This window comes from Mauremys reevesii, unplaced genomic scaffold (genome assembly GCF_016161935.1).
Source record: "Mauremys reevesii isolate NIE-2019 unplaced genomic scaffold, ASM1616193v1 Contig2, whole genome shotgun sequence".
Lineage (NCBI taxonomy): Eukaryota > Metazoa > Chordata > Testudines > Geoemydidae > Mauremys > Mauremys reevesii.
In genome coordinates, this window is record NW_024100826.1 from 1478959 (window position 1) to 1496132 (window position 17174).

The 17174-nt window shown below is 53.6% G+C and overlaps 1 protein-coding gene across 8 annotated transcripts; it reads left to right on the forward strand.

Moving 5' to 3' along the window:
* The first annotated feature begins 1730 nt into the window (after positions 1–1730).
* Positions 1731–15999, forward strand: GPR152 (G protein-coupled receptor 152). 8 transcript variants are annotated; one of them, XM_039517915.1, is made up of 4 exons: positions 1731–1908; positions 5256–6278; positions 12420–12623; positions 13751–15999. In XM_039517915.1, exon 4 carries the CDS (start codon positions 13799–13801, stop codon positions 14753–14755), a length of 957 nt encoding a protein of 318 aa, XP_039373849.1. In that variant the 5' UTR covers positions 1731–1908; positions 5256–6278; positions 12420–12623; positions 13751–13798; the 3' UTR covers positions 14756–15999. The 8 variants fall into 8 exon arrangements, 7 of the variants coding, with proteins under 7 accessions (XP_039373849.1, XP_039373850.1, XP_039373851.1 ...); XM_039517916.1 differs by lacking the exon at positions 12420–12623; XM_039517917.1 differs by lacking the exon at positions 5256–6278.
* The last annotated feature ends 1175 nt before the right edge of the window (positions 16000–17174 follow it).

Consider the following 17174-nt stretch of genomic DNA (forward strand, 5'->3'; position numbering starts at 1 on the left):
GAAATCAAGCAAATATACAGCCAATATTCTTAACCTCACGTACAAAATGGATATATGTGTACAAATAGGATGAATAGATATAGTAGACCATAATCTTTACAGCGAGATGTTACATGGCACAGGCAGCACAAAACATATTCCAGTTATGTCATATTTCCATAAAGCATTATGGGGTACAGCGTCACATCAACAACACAGTTTCCGTAAAGTAACCCAGTCTCAGGCCTCCACCAGGACACCCAAGTCAGGTATGATAAGGATTAATGAAAATTGTATTCATCATATAAAAAAGTTCTACCAATCCCAAAGGATCGGACACATTACCTCCCAGGTTAATGAATATTCCAGATCTTACCCAAATACATGCTTACAGCTAATTCTTATTAACTAAACTAAAATTTATTTCAAAAGAAAAGAGAGAGAGAGTATGATTAAACGATCAGCATACATACAGGCACGAGTACAATTCTTGAGATTCCGATTCATAGCGGAGGTGGTGAGCTTTGTCGTTGCAAAGAGTTCTTTCAGAATTAGTCCATAGGTTATTGTCCAATGTTTATATTCACAGTGGTCCAGTCAGTACTGGGATCTCAGTCCTTGGGATTGGTAGAACTTTTTTATATGATGAATAGGATTTTCAGTAATCATCATCATATTTGACTTAGTTCTGTCTCATTATCTATTCCTTTGTCAATGGTTCCTAACATTCTGTTAGCTTTTTTGATTGCTGCTGCATGGTTTAATGGCAGGAGTATTTCAATACACCTAGAACTGAGAGTCATTGTGTTACCCCTCTTCCTCAGCAACAGTGAGCTTTTTTGGCAATGAGACCATGTGTCAGCTCCCAGCCTGTCTGCTCTCCCAGCAAACTCCTCAAGAGGCTGCCAGTCCAAACCTTGCCTTAGTAACAATCAGTCCACCCCAGTCCCTGCGTTCCCCAGGGATGTCTCCCTGCAGCGTCCAGTCCCTCTCCCGGGACACTCACTGAAACCGCTATGTTTGCTGCCTGTAGAGAGACAGAGCACACACCAGCCTCATAGGTTAGCTGGGGACTCACACCTACGTTGGTACAACAGCCCTGAGATGGTTTATGGGACAACGAATATTAAGTTAAAGAACAGAGGGTTAAGTCAGGGGTTCCCACTCTGTGGGATGCGATACAGTCCTGGGAGGTCTGCTGGCAAGGGTGGAGATGGGGGATGGGGCATGTAGGGGCATTGCCCCCCCCTCCAAACTACCCTGGCCCTTCAGCACGGCTCCAGGGCACACAGCCCTCTCCACCTGCCCTGCCTGACAGAGCCTGCCTGGAGACCATGTGTGGGGGGAGTTTGAGGGGAACTGCCTGGAAGAAAGGGATTTTACAGGGTGGGAAGCTGGGGTCGGGGGAACAACAGAGGTGCTGCTGGAAGGTTTCCTCCTCCCTTCCTCAGCATCTGGCTTGCAGGCATCGGGGCAGGGGGTGGCTATTTTGCAGTGGGGAGATTTGGGGCTCCCCCTACTGGTGCACCGAGCTGTCCCCTCCATCTCGGTTGCTGGTGGTAGGGAGTGAGTGTAATGTTTTGCAGTGGGGGGGGGGGTCAGGTATCCCCCTCCCCAGAGCACTGACCTGTCTCCTTCCCCCCTCCCATCTCTGCTGTCCGTGCTAGGAGGCACTCACCCCCTCCATTGCAGGGTTCCCTCCCCACCCATCCATCTCTCACCAGGGTGGGGCATCCTCAGTCTGTCCTCCTTCCTGTTGCAACAACATGTCTTTGTGAAGCTGGATTTTCAGCACCAGCAGCTATCAAAAAAGCAAGGCTGAAAATTGAAGAGGAGATCAGGATGAGCCTCACTTACACACACACCCAGCTGGAAAAGCTGTGCAAGAAGAAACAGGCATGTCCACCCTATTAAGAAGACTGCTGGTCCGTGAGTAATTTTATACTTTTATTGACAATCTTGGGCAACAACTCTTCTGTTTTAAAAATCAACAAATAATTACACAATGTGTTTTGTTAACCATGTTGTTAACATTGTTTGGTTGCTTATTGTTCAGTTTGGTACGAACTTGTGTTTCCCCTGTTTGAACACCATATTTTGCGCTCAACTGGTTTTTTTAAAGTGTAGTCTGACTAAAACTGGTTTCAAAGATCTTGAAGCATTTCTCAGGGGCGTATTACTAAGGACTTCTCTCATTACAAGAGCTTCCATTGAAATGAAGAGGAAACACGTATATTGTTTAGTTACAGCAGGGATTGGCAACCTTTGGCACGTGGCCCATCAAGGAAATCCGCTGGCAGGCCTGGACGGTTTGTTTACCTGCAGTGTCCGCAGGTTCAGCCAATCACAGCTCCCACTGGCCACGGTTCACCGTTCCAGGCCAATGGGGGCTGTGGGAAGCGGCTTGGGCCTAGGGATATGTTGGCCACCACTTCCTGTAGCCCTGATTAGCCTGGAATGATGAACTGTGCCCAGTAGGAGCTGCGATCGGCTGAACCTGCGGTGGCTGCAGGTAAACAAACTGTCCTGGCCTGCCAGCAGATTTTCCTGATGGGCCACATGCCAAAGGTTGCCGATCCCTGCATTACAGCGTGAGAGTAATAATTAACATTCAGAATTTCCCTCCAGAAGTGCCAGTAAGTGAGCTGCAGGGAGAGAGGGCCCATGCCTGCCAATAGTGGAGGGGGAGGGCAGCATGAGGGCAGCCAGCTTCAGCAGTGTCACTGAGCATGCTCAGTCCATGTGAGCATGCTCAGTTCAAGCCAAGCAGCAAATTGGGAGGGGGAACATGACCCCACATGCATCACCGTGCCTATTGCAGTTGTACCGGTGGGTGTCAGGGAAAAAATTTGGGGAGCCCTGCTTTTAATGATACTACGCTAGAGGAAAAGACAGGGCACAAGTACAAAAAAACAAAACAAACCCGCTTCCTAGGGTCCAAACCTTTGTTTTGGCCAGTCACAATCTTTGTCTAAGCAGTTTTCTTACTCACACCAGGTTGCCAGCATCTCTAGCCCCACAAGCTAATGGCTCCAGCTTTCACAGGCTCTGAAGGCGCGTTACCCTATGCCTCTGAAGTGATGGATAACTAGGGGGTCTCTCCCCTTCTTTTTCTAGTCCAATAAACATTTTACCAGTATTCTTTGGAGGGTTTTCTCCCCTGTGTGTGTGTTTCCTATGGATTTCCCATCCCCCTGCTGCCTCATATGTAATTGGGGCTTCCATTGTTTAGGGTCCACAATGACCCATGTCCATTAGAGACAGGAAGACAGCTGCCCTCCCTGCCCACCTGCGGGAAAATCTGTTTCTCCTTTTGTTTGGTCACAGACTTTAAAGCTTAATGTCCATGAGTATCCATGATTCCACATGCAGTGATATTACAGACTGTGACCCGAGGTGCCTAGAGTAGCCTACATTGAAAATGCCAGGGTCAGGGCAGGCAGCCAAAACTGGTGGTTCACAGTGACATTAGATTCACCAACCTGTCACAAACTGCTCCTGATTTCCCCCACGCTGTTTATCAAGAAGCTGCAAAAAAGAAATCAAACAGATCTCTTTATTGCATTCCAGTTCTCTGGCTCCCAACTGGCTCATAGATCCGGTAAAGCAAGAAGTTACTTAAAACTCTATTCATTATACAAAATGTTAGTCTGATCCCAAAAGGGCAAGCTACATTACCAGATCAGTAATACTTTGGATATTACCCAAAATACCACGCTGCCAGCCAATCCTTTGGTATCTAAAACCAAAGGTTTTATTATAAAAGGAAAGAACGAGAAGAGAGTTGTTAAATGGTCAAAGCAATCAGATACAGACATATGACTTCAGAGTCCATATATCAGGTTTTTAGCAGCATTGGTGAGTTTGCTGGCTTGTAAAGTCCCTCTGGAACACATCCAAAGCTTGGATGGGTCTATCAGTCCTTTGTCCAAAACTTCAGTTTGTAGAGAAATTGCTCCGAGGTGAGACGCAGGATTGAAGACAAAATGGATGTGATGCAGCTGCCTTTTTATATCCTTTGTCATGTGGCTTGTGCATCCTTGGTCCCAAACACAAGCTCACAGCATATGGGCATGGAAAAGTGTTTGCAGTTCCCTGTCCACAGGCATGTCCCTACATGTCCTGCTGTCTCATAGGCTTGATAGGCCATCAAGCAGGCCAGATAGTGCTGATGCTAATCTGTCTGGGAGTGTCACCCAGATACACAGCACAAGTTTGAGATATCACATATTTGCACTCATTATACAAAGATGATACATACATATAAACAAGCTTATCATATTTAACAAATTGTACCTGTTCCACTGATCACTTACATCGCCTATCCGGTATAAGATTCATTGCAATTTTGTGATATTGGTATTGATAATATTATAAATGGTCACCCATATTCCATACAGTGTCACACAGACATCTCACAATTATATTAATCACCAGGGTGTCCCCAGCTTCCTTAAAAGACCTTACTCACTACACTTTTATAAGTACAATGATATTGTAGACAACCAGTTGATTCAGTTGCTTATTCTTTGGGGTTTAGATCCCCGCTGGGGTGCCTCGCCCCGATTGTCACTTATCCTTTTATGTCATGATAGCTCATGACAATAGAAGCCACCGCCCAAGGCAATCAGTCACCAGGCAAAGCCTGAACTGAGTTAAGCTGTGTGGTTGGAAGGGTTTCCCTGGCTGGGATTGACGGCAAATACAGGGGGGGTTGCTTGGCAAATTGTGTGAGAGGCAGAAAGGCAGCAGACAGCAAGGGCAGGAGTTGTGAGCATGGATGTGAGGAGCTGAGCTCCTTGGGGCACAGGACTGGTTGGAGAGGCAGGTTTTGGGATTTCTGAGCAAGGAAATGGCCAGCTGCTGATTGTTCCTGTTGGTGCAGGAGCACAGGACTGTGTGGGAGAATTCAGTAAATAAACAGGACTGCACCAAGGAAATGAAATTGGAAATAACCCAGCAAGGCCCCAAATACTGGAGGGTGGAGCAAACTCTGGGACAAATCTGGTCTCATGGTATTGCTGTCCCCCCGCCTGTAGCAGTGGTTTCTAACAGGCACTAATCGAGGATCCTGTGGGTTGAGCTTCCCTTTGATTGCTCAATTAATAAACCCACCTGCTCCCCCCTGGGATCTGATTCTCTGAAATGCTCCCTCTTCCTTTAACCCAAACCCACATTTTCCTCCCCAAAATGACCCCTTCTCGACCTGCCTCTCTCCATCACTGGTTGCTGAGCAACACATGTTTTTTCTCCTCCTTTTCTCCCTCTGCTCTCAGCCCACAGCTCAGATCAGCGTGCTCCCCGGGCCAGGGACGGCTCCTTTGTTTAACCCCACACTGATCACCTGGAGCCAACCCCTGGCAGCTGATCAAAACCTCCTGCCATTTCCCAGTCTCGCTGGTTGGCAGTTTTGTCTAACCACATGCCTGCTGCGTGATATGGACAGAGTCGGGTGGCAAATTTTAACTCACCTGCCTCAGGACCTCCAAAGGAGAGGAGAGGAGCAGGCAGCAGACTGGCAGCACCTCCAGGACCCATCTGAGATCAGTCCCATTCCTCCCCTCCCCCATGCTGGGTGCTGTACAGCCATCCTGTGAGACAGCCGCTGCCCCAAAGAGCTTACAGTCTAAACAGACCAGCCAGAAACAGAGCGGGAGAGGAAAATGAGGCACAGGGCAGGGAAATGACTTGATCCTAGTTACCCAGTAGGCCCTGGGCAGAGCAGGTCTCCTGGCAGCCAGTCCAGTGCTCTATCCACTAGGTGACACTGCCTCTTAACTCATGTTATTCCCCAACTCTCCCAACCAAGACACTTGGTCCCAACATGCTGTCCCTGCAGACACACTCCTAACCCCATGAATTCCCCACCCCAGACTGGCAGGTGCCCTGTCCCTGTCCACAGGGGCCATCCTTGGGCTTTCACTAGACGGAGTCTGCAGCCATGGGTGAAGCTAGCTGGACATGTGAGCACAGGATCCCAGGCTGGACGTCAGCTCTTCCCAACCCAACTGGACCCAGGGGGCCTGAGGCTTGGGGGTGGGGCCTGGAGGTGGGCTGCGGCAAGCGCTAGCTGGACTACCACAGTGTTAGATGGTATCTGCCTCCCCTCCTCACTGGTTCACACCATCTGTCTCCACCCCACACCCCTCCCCTGCTTCTTCCTCCCCTGCCACCGATATAAATCAGCGTCCTGCTCCTGCTGGCTTTCCTCCTTCTCCAGTGACCGGGCAGCAATTGGACACCAGGCGGGGGTTCACTCCATCCTAACCCCTGCCTGACTCTCGCTGCAGACACTTCAGGTATGTCCTACATTATCCCCCCTTCCCGTGAGTGACCTCCCAGCCTTTGGTGGCAGGTTGCAGGGGGGATTGAGACTCACACTTCGTTAATGGCACTAATTAGCTGGCACCGGACCCTGCCTGGCTGGCTCTGCAGCCTTGTCCTGCTCTGACAAGTCATGACCAGGGAGCGTGTGACTGATGCCCAGGTGGCCCTGCCCATGGTCTCCATCTCAGGGCCAGACAGTGCATCTTGGCATTGGTGGGCACTTAGAGCCAGGGGGCGACAAGGCTGGGGCCAGGGCAAGGGAAGTGGAGCAGCCTGGGGCTGCTTTGCACTGATTCCTGCCGCCAGTGAGTGCGGGGGGCGATCCTTTCCCTGCACTCACCGGCGGCGGGAAGCGGAGTGCCGCAGCTGGGAGCTGGTGGAGTAGAGCGGGCTGGGGCCAGGTTGCTCCGCTTCCCCCCACTGCCGGTGAGTGCGGGCATCACTGGGGGAAGAGGTGGAATGGGGGCGGGCCGGGGCAGAGCAGGGGGAATGGTAAGAGGCAGGGCAGAGGGAGTTGTCTGGGGCCCCACATCCTCCTAGGGAAAGCCCTGCCACTTGCAGGAGGGGCCGGCTGAGGGATGGGGCTGGTCACCGGGACTGGTGCTGGCACGTATGCAGCACGCATCTGGCTAGGGCATCGTGAAATATGAGGCAATTTGGTGCCCTACGTAGCTGCATATGCTGCGTATGCCTAAGGATGGCCCTGGATGTGGGAGGGGAGGAGGGGAAGCCCCATCCCAACCCCTCCTGCTCTGGCTCAGGAAGGCGGCCCCCACCCCGAGATGGGGAACCCCTGCAAGCCACCTTTTGGCACCTCTCCACCCAGGACCTTGTGCCTCCTGCTGCTGCAGTCCTCCCACCCACAGGAGACCTCACTCAGCATGGGGGCAGGGCAGCCCCTGCTCTCCAGAGGGGGAAACTGATGCACAGTGCTCATCTGGCCCATCAGCAGCAGAGCTGGGGATAGGACCCAGGAGTCCTGACCACACCCTCCCCTCACTCCTAACACCACTGCTCGCTCACTGTTAGGGGCTAGGTCTCTCTGTTCTCCATACCCTGGGCACCCCCTCACTGGACCAACAGTCCCTGATTGGCAGGTCTATGCTGCCCCGCAATGGGAGGGAGGGAGTGGGTCAGAGCCATTCTGTGCTGTCCAGCTGGGAGCTAGTTAGAGCAGCCCTGAGGCTGGCACAGCCTGGCACACCTAGGGCAGGTCTCAGATCAGAGCCCCGCTGTGCCAGGGGCTGCGCAGGGTAAGAGACAGTCCCTGCCACAAAGAGCTCATGGTTTAACTAGACAAAGGACGGCTCATCATTCCCTATGGTTGCCTGTGGGAGAGGCAGACATTGAAGCCAGATCTCCTGGGTTCCACCCCAGTGCATCAGCCACAAGCCCAGCTGCCCCCGTCACGCTGTCTGGAATGGCTCATGAGATTGTGAGTGCCAACCTCAGGGCAGGCTGTCAAACACAGGGCAGACACCCCAAACTGGTGGAGTATCTATCATTAGATTTCACCAACCAAGTTTCAAATGTAATCTCCTGGATCACTATACCAGTGTTCCCCCAGAGTCATAGACAGTCCCTCAGACGCTCCACTCTATCTTGTCACCCAGACAAACTGAACTTAGTGATAAATGGACACTTACACCAAAAATCACAGGTTGCTCCCAGTCCCAAGAGACCAGTCACTTACCCCAGATCAGTTGGTACCCTAGATCTTACACCAAAGACAACGCCCTGCAATAAACTATCTAAAGGTTTATCAACTAGGAAAGAGAAATAAGAGAGTTATTTACAGGTTCAAGCAAAGCAGATGTAAGCAGAGTCTGAATGAGCTTTCCCCTGACATCTAGTGGTGAGCTGTGGAAAAAGACTTCAGAATCTGATCTCGTTTGCATGGACACACCCACCCTGCCAAGGCGCTCAGCATGATGGGATTGCTTCCCCAAATGATCACTTGATGGTGGTGTTGGATCCCCAGTCTCCTTGTTATTGGGCAGGAATAACAGGGGCAGCTCTAGCGATTTCACCGCCCCAAGCAGGGTGGCATGCCGCGGGGGGCGCTCTGCCGGTCACCGGTCCCACGGCTCCGGCAGACCTCCCGCAGGCACGCCTGCGGATGCTCCACCGAAGCCGCGGGACCAGCGGACCCTCTGCAGGCACGCCTGCAGGAGGTCTGCCGGAGCTGCCTACCGTCCTCCCGGCGACCGGCAGAGCGCCCCCCGTGGCATGCCACCCCAAGCACATACTTGGCGTGCTGGGGTCTGGAGCCGGCCCTGAGGAGTAATAAAGAGTTGTTATCCTTATTGTGTGAACCTGGCATAGCCCAATGGAGGGACTCACCCTCAAATTAAATAGCATTTGCTAGGCAAGGGACATGGGTTCCACAGCCCAATGAATTGAGAGTGGCTGCAGGTGAATGTTTGCCTCTAGTGCTTTGGGTTGTGTGTAGGTTGATCTGACAACAAGTGTGAAAAATCAAGAAATGGGCTGGGGGGTAATAGGAGCCTATATAAGAAAAAGACCCCAAAATTGGGACCATCTGTATAAAATTAGGACATCTGGTCACCCTAGTTGTGTGTAGGAGTTGTAGGTAATGTTTGGCCTTTTTTTTTCTCTTGATGATGTAAAAAGGGTTAATTGAGTGTCTTGTTAACACTGAAACACCTCTACCTCGATACAACACTGTCCTTGGGAGCCAAAAAATCTTACCATGTTATAGGTGAAACTGTGTTATACCGAACTTGCTTTGATCCACTGGAGTGTGCAGCCCCCCTCCTCCCCCAGAGCACTGCTTTACCATGTTATATCCAAATTCATGTTATATCGAGGTAGCAGTGTACTTTAGACCTAGTTTGGGACAGTGTCTCTATTGTAAATGCCTATCCAGTATGCATTGACAATGAGGCTCCCCCAATAACAGCTGAAATCACTGAGCGCTGAGTTAAGGGGGAGCCTGAAGACATCTTAGCAAGTGGCCATCTGAGCAGTGGGGCATGTAAGGTACTTCTCCCCCTGCCCCCTCCCGAGTGTTGGGGAGTCAGGGCCTTGCACCCCCCACTTCCTGTGATTCATTGTGACTCTCAGCCAGCCAGTAAAACAGAAGGTTTATTAGACGACAGGAACACAGTGTAAAACAGAGCTTGTAGGTACAGGGAACAGGACCCCTCAGTCAGGTCCATCTTGGGGGTAGGGAGCCCAGATCCCAGTTCTGGGCCTCCCTCCATTTCCACAGCCAGCTCCTAACTGAAACCCCCAACAGCAGTCTCACCCAACCACACCCCCTTTGCTCCTCCTCCAGACTTTGTCCAGTTTCCTGGGCAGAAGGTGTCACCTGGCTCCAACCCTCTCCTGGGCTCAGGTTACTTGCTCAAGTATCATCCCTCAAGTGAAGTCACACCCTGATATCCCACCATCATCTAGTATCAATGCAGACAGTAAACTAGTAAAATTCCCATGCAACATTCCCAGGTTAATACTCCCTACTCCATCCCCCCCCCACCACCACCTCTCCCCGACACACACACATACAGATAGGGTAGCAGGTGAGCTCTGCAGATGAACCTCTGACCTCTGGGGCTGCACTGGCCAAGGACAGCAACTGCAAGTGGGGTACAGAGAAGGGATGGGCACGTTAAAAGGACTTTTAGGTTGCTGGACTTAAGAGCCTGAGGACACTGACCAACTTACTTGGGGGTGGGTTGTTTGTGTTTATGAACCCTAGTTGCAGTGTTTTCCCAAATTAATGCTGAGTTATTTCCCTCCTTTTATTAAATGTTTTCGCTACATTCAGACTCTGTGCTCGTGAGAGGGGAAGTATTGGCTCTTAGAGGCGCCCCAGGGGTGGTGTGTAATTGTCCCAGGTCACTGGGTTGGGGCTCGAGCTGCCTTTGTGTTGTATTGTTGAAAAGGAAACCCTAGTTACTGAACCCGGCCCTTGTTGCTGCTGGCTCCACCTGGCAGAAGGGTTACCCAAACATGTACACACCAATGAGTTACGATTAAATCCTAAAAGTGACAGAGTTGTTGAGAGTTGTCATTTCCAGGGCCGGCTCTACAGTTTTCGCCGCCCCAAGCAGCGCACCGAATTGCCGCCGCAAACGGCGGGGGCAGTCCATGTGCCCTTAGGGCGGCAGGTGTGTTTCCGCGGCGGTGGCAATTCGGCAGCAGCTTCTATGTTTAGCTGAAGCCACCGCGGACAGCTAAACATAGAACCTGCTGCCGAATTGCCCTCGCTGCGGAAACGCGCCTGCCGCGCTAAGGGCACACGGACTGCCCCCGCTGTCCACGGCGGCAATTCGGCTGCTGCTTGGGGGCAAAACAACAGGGACTGCCACCCCTTGCAGATTGCCACCCCAAGCACCAGCTTGGAATGCTGGTGCCTGGAGCCGGCCCTGGTCATTTCAAAGGGTCTTTCAGGGCAGATCCAGGAGGCAGCCCGAGGGATCTCTGACTTCAGAGTTCAAACAGCTTAAAAAAAAAAAAAAGATGGAAAATTTTCCTATGGCTTTTATTTTTTCCATTCAGCTTCCAAGCCCACATGACCAGCTTCCCGGCACATAGCATTTCCCAGGTCTGACAGGGCCATTAATGAATCATTTGTATTGCGAGGGTCCATGATTTCCCCATCCCGGGGGGGGGGGTGGGGGGGCTGTGAGGACAATTCCCAGGCCTGACTGCACAAGCTCAGACCAAACATTTTCAAGGTTATAAAGTAAAACTTACATATTTCCCTATAGCAAGGAATGCTGCCATGGCAAGTGAGATGAATGTAAGCAGCGACTCACAACCATTTCACAGAGTCTAAACACTAAGTCTATTCTTGAAAAACTAATCCCTGTTTTGAGCATACTGTACAGGTATGACCTGATCTGGGCTCCAGTTGCGAGGGTGTCAGTTCTTCACTAACATCAGCAGCCTGGGCAAGAGCTGGCATCTGGCCTGCCAGGGTCACACCCGCTGGCATTTCTGCGACAGTGGAGTGGAGGGGCTGTTCTCGGCGTGTGGTGAGGAGGGACAGAGGATGCAGGCTCTGGGCCCCCATGGTCTCATGGTCCCCATGGAAAGGCAAAAGTGGGTGCTGTGATCATCCAACCGAGACCCCCTGGTGACACAGCCTGGGAGCTTCCCGCACATCAAGGCCAGAACTCCATGGCAAATACCCCAGCCTCTCCCCGGGCTCTGGCGGTTCTTCCCCCAACAGCCCCTGCTTCCCCTCACCATTTTCCCCAGCCCCGTTGCTTCCAGGCAGCTCATCAGGGGCAGCCTCCCAAGGCATGAGGCACATTCTGATCCGCCTGAGGGACGGGGAATCTTAGCTGATAGCAGAAGCAGTGGCGTGAGGCCAGGACCACCACAGATTAGCCTGCCTTGCCCCACCACAGCCTGGGAAAGGACACCTCCCCCACACTGGCGATGAGAGCTAGAGAGCTCCAGTGAGGTCTCCCCCCACTGCTGGGATACAAGGCCTCTGAGGGGCTCAGATTAGACAGATCAGTCACTGCCTTGGGGAGAAATACCTCGATCGGCTGCCAGGCAGGCGGGCATGGGTCTATCTAAGCGTGGAAGGAGGAACTGAGGAGAAACTGAGTCTCCAAACTAGGTTCTGCACACGGTCAGGGGCAGCTCCAGCTTTTTTGCCGCCCCAAGTGGTGAAGAAAATAAATAAATAAATAAATAAATAAAAGCCATGATCAGCGGCACTTCGGCGGCAGCTCTATCACGCTGCTTCATTCTTCAGCAGCAATTCAGCGGCCAGTCCTTCCCTCCAAAAGAGACTGAAGAACGTGCTGCCAAATTGCCACCGAAGACCCCAGACATGCTGCCCCTTTCCATTGGCCGCCCCAAGCACCTGCTTCCTGCGCTGGTGCCTGGAGCCGGCCCTGTACATGATGAGGCCCAGAGTTCCACATGTCCAGTGGCAGGAAGTTCCACTGGATCCATTCACAGTGCCGTCATCCTACGGGACCATGGCCGATATGTGTTGGCATCTCTCTGGGATCCCTGGGGGTACATATCCTGTGAAGGTTAGGGTGATGCATTTGCAGTGATCTGTGTGGCTGTACAGCCAGGCAGCTGTGCTACAGCTGAAATCTTTTCACATTGTCCCCCAGTCAAAATAAGCCAGGCTGCAATGGCTGGATCCCTCCAGACAGGTCCATATCCCTAGGATGGGGCGACCTCTGCTGGCCAGGGAGTGTTTTGAGACAACATGGCTATTTGAGTACCATAATGAGAGGGCTGTGGGGTGGCAACGCGGCCCAGTGGATCGGGACTCAGGGACCCATCTCTGCCACCAAATCAGTGGGTGATCTCAGGTAAGTCGTTTCCCACCTCTCTGTGCTTCAGTTTCCCCTCTCTAACTGTCTCTTTGGGTTGTTGAGAGTTTTTAAGGGCAGGGACTGTCCCTCTGCACAGTGCCTGGTTCAGTCAGGTGCAGATCTCAGCTGGGGTGCTAGCACAATGCCATTGACAAGGTAAACATTTATTCCTAATCCTGACTGCCACCCTGTAGAGGCCCCAAAGGGGCTGACAAACCAGCTAATCCCACAGGCATCAGAGTGAAAAGGGTGGCGCTGTTGGATGGAAATCCCTGTGGTGCCAAAGCTACACAGGATCCATGACAGGAGCAGCTGGCTGCAACGAAGCACCCGGGAATAGGACCCAGGAGTCCTGACCTCCCCAACCCCCAATACCTCCCTTCTCAGGACATGTGCCAGCCTCTCCCTGATAGTGAGTTGGGGAAAATTCCCCTGGAGACAGGGGTGTGATTACCAGGGGCGGCTCTAGAGCCCAGCAGGGCAAGCACCCGCCTGGGGCGGCCATTTCCCAGGGGGGCGGCAGGCTGGGCCGGTGGACCTGCCGCAGTCATGCCTGCGGGAGGTCCACCGGAGCCCCGGGACGACCGGACCTGCCGCAGGCATGACTGCGGACGGTTCGCTGGTCCCGCGGCTCGACTGGACCTCCCGCAGGCATGACTGCGGCAGCTCAACCGGAGCCGCCGGACCAGCGAACCGTCCGCGGCTGCGGGAGGTCCAGCTGAGCCGCGCGACCAGCGGAACCTCCGCAGTCATGCCCGCGGCAGGTCCGCTGCTCCCGCGGCTCGGGGGCGCCTCCCGGGCATGATTGCTTGGGGCGGCCAAATTTGTAGAGCCGCCCCTGGTGATTACTATTCCTAGCACTTGGAAAGCCTGCGATAGACAGGCCCTCCTGCAAAGAGCTGTCAAGGTATATAGACTCAGAGTGAGGAAGGGAAATTGAGGCACCAGGGGGAAGTTATAGGCTTAAGTGGCCCAGGCCAGTGGCAGAAATAGGTCTCCACCTGGTGATCTAGCCACTAGACCACACTTCCGCTGCAGGAGATGAAGCTGGCAGTGCCCATGTCCTAGGGGCAATGGTTGGGTGAGAGGCCCTGCCCTGATTCCTTCCTTGTCCCTTCCATTAGCAGGTTGGCCTGCCTGGCGCTGCCCCCACTGAGACTGCTGGGAGCGGGATGGAGCCATTTAACACCTCACGCTCCAACCAGACGGAACCCTTTATACCGGCATCATGGCGAGCAGCCTTCCTGATCGCCACGCTGGCCATCGGGCTGCCAGCCAACGCCTTCATCATCTGGCTGACAGGGTGGCGGCTGCGGCGCCGGGGCCTGTCCGTCTTCATCCTAAGCCTGGCCACCTCTGACTTCCTCTTCCTCTCCACCACGGTCATGCAGATCATGGAGACCTTGCTGGACGACAACTGGGTGCTGGGCACCCCCATGTGCCGCCTGCGCTACTTCCTCTACGACTTGACCTACCACTGCAGCCTCTTCCTGCTGGCTGCCCTCAGCGTGGACCGCTGCCTGCTGGTGCTGCTGCCCCTCTGGTACCGCTGCCACCGCCCCCTGCGGCTCTCCAGCTACATCTGCTTGGGGGCCTGGCTGGTGGCCGCCCTGCTCAACATCAAGAGCTTCATCTTCGCCGACGTCATCCGGTATTCAGACGGGATGCTCGTCTGCTCCAGCGACCGGGGCAAATACGAGTGGCCCCTGCGCCTGCTGGAGGTGCTGGTGGAGGGACTCTTCCCCTTCGTTGTCATGGTGACCACCCATGCCGCCACCTTGTCCCGCACCTTCCGGCGCCACACCCGGCCCCCCAGCAAGTTCTACCGCATTGTGGCCGCCACCCTGTCAGCCTATGTACTGCTCAACCTCCCCTTCCAGATCGTCCAGCTGCTCTTCCTGGTCTCCTGGGAGCATGAGGAGTTCAACAATCGCATCTTCCCCTTCATGGTCTACTTTAGCTACCTGATCAACCTCAACAGCAGCATCAACCCTCTCATCTACATCTTCTTCGGCTCCAACATCTGCACGGGCTGCGGCCGCCACACAACCTCCTCCCTTGCCACGGCCCTCACCGAGGAGCAAGGGAGGAGCCCTGGGAACACGCCCAGCACGTCCTTCTCAGCCTAGCCTTGCCAACAAGACCCTGCTCTCCTCTCCCTCCATGGCTCAGCCTCTGCTCTGGCACAGCTCCAGTTACCAGTCAAGTGATCACTGGCTCCCCTCACAGGGCCTGGCCACAATGCAGGGGGCGGGCTCTGTGCACGATTGTAGGTTCACTAGTGCAAAGACTTGTGTAAATTGGTGCAAGGTGGGGTTTGGTCAGGAGCAACCAGCTCCTGGAAGCTACCAGGAGAAGTCACACCAGTGCCAAGGCCCAGTTTGCCCCATTTCCCCAGCTTAGACAAGCTCTAGCAGGGACAGATCCTCAGCAGATGCAAAGCAGGCCCATCTCCACACAGGTCAATGGCCCAGGAACACCTGGCCCTAGGCAAGGCAATGTAAACACTGACGTGGCTGCAGCTGCCAACCCACAGGTGCCAGGAGACACTGCGGTGAAGGGGACTCTGCCCCTTTGGGCCTATTTGTGCTTAGCAATCTTGCCTTTAGGTGTGGCTCCAAGGTCACTGTGTTCTAATACAATGGCTGTTCTGCACACTACAGCCAGATACCCAGCGCTGAGGGTACAGGTGCCCCCCTAACTCTGTCCCCTTGGGCCCCTGCAGCCTGACCGTTCTGACCTGCTGAAAGCAGGCCCAGGCTCCTCTTAGCACACATGACCATGACACAGAAGCTGCAGCCCAAGTGTATGTTGGGAGAGGGGGCTGCAGCTTTCCAGGTGAGTGACCGCAGGTAGGGGCATGGGGGATCAAGGGGAGAAGGGTTCCCCCTGCTGAGCAATCTCAGCCACACTGACACTGGGCTAGGGGGCTGAGAGCTGCATCACAAGGTGTTGGAGGGGGAAGTGATTTTTCTCCTACCCCCAGCTGGGGGCTCACCCACATTTCCAAGGAACTGCCCAACTGCATGGCAAAAGGGGATCCATCGGGGGCCTTAGGATCCAGACCCCAATTAGTCTGGATCTGCCCAGTGACCCCAGTAGGACGAGACAGGAGCTGCAAATTCATTCCTGGAGTGAAGAATGAGGAAGCAAGACAACAGCCCCTCTTTCCCACACAGGCCATTGGCAGGAGTGATTGAACCTGTGACCTTGGGAGCTAAAAACATAAACCTCAACTGCTTGAGCTAACCTCCCCACTCTAGGAGGGGAGGGGTTGCTACTAACAGTAATTTTCCCTCTGCTGATACTCACCCCTTCTTGTCAACTGTTTGAAACGGGCCACCTTGATTGCATTTGGCCTCCTTAGCACTACAAAAGTAATTCCCTTCTCCCCCTTGGTAGTCACCCCTTCTTGTCAACTGTTGAGAATAGGCCACTTCCACCTTAATTGAATTGGCTTGTTAGCACTGACCCCTCCCCCCCCAGGCAACTCCCATCTTTTCATGTGCTATTATATTCTGCTTACTGTATTTTTCACTCCATGCATCTGATGAAGTGGGTTTTAGCCCACAAAAGCTTATACCCAAATAAATTTGTTAGTCTCTAAGGTGCCACAAGGACTCCTCATTGTTTTTGCTGAGACAGACTAACACAGCTGCCCCTCTGAAACCTGCCCCCTGCTCTGTTAGCACAGGTGGAGCAGGCCCAGCAAGCTGTAGCTAAGGCCCAGGTACCCCAGCAAGAGCAGAGCACCATGCAGAACGGGCCTGAGTCACAACAGCTCCCCACAGTCCAATTCCACTCCCCTCCTTGGGGCCACATTCTGCCCCCACAGGCCACCAGTCGCCTGCTACAGTCACAGTTGCTGCACTTTCACGGCCCCATCTCAGGGTTCCTTTTACCCAGTGATGCCAAGCTAAGGTGAGGACCCCATCTGTGCGTGTCCTCCTGGTCTGCAAGGAGACTGGGATCGTCCATTGCATTTGCTGTGCTGCCATGTCCAGCACCAGTGGATTTGGTAGCCATGTGGCTCGGAGTGACTGGTACAGATGCTGCTTGGCCACCTGCTGCACCCCATATGTTAGTAAGCTTTTGCTCTGCTCTGAGGTGGCTATGCCAGTCCAGCTAGGGACAGGGTAGCGATAAAGCTGCTGTCACCCCCAGGGAGGAGGCATCACACACCAGTCTTGAGAGGGACATCCTGTGTCTGACAGCCCACAGCGGGTCTGCCCCCTGTTGGCCCAGGCTCCACGGGTGTGATGTTGTTTGTCCTCTTTTTGGTTTTATTAAATGTGTTCCTGGAGAGGGTGTCCTGTGCTTCTTTGGGGACCTCCGCAAAGGGACGTGGAGAGCCATGTATCTGGATTGGAGCCAGTGTCGCCTGGAGGGGAAAAGCCCTGGCTCTCATTTCCTGGTTCCTGGAGCCAACCAATCCCCATCACACACTGGCCTCTCTCCCCCCCGTGGTTTGACAGAGGGAGCCCAGAAGGGGATGCTCCATCTCCTCAGTCCCTGGGGTGTGGGGCGGTTCACAGCAGTCAGGCCCAG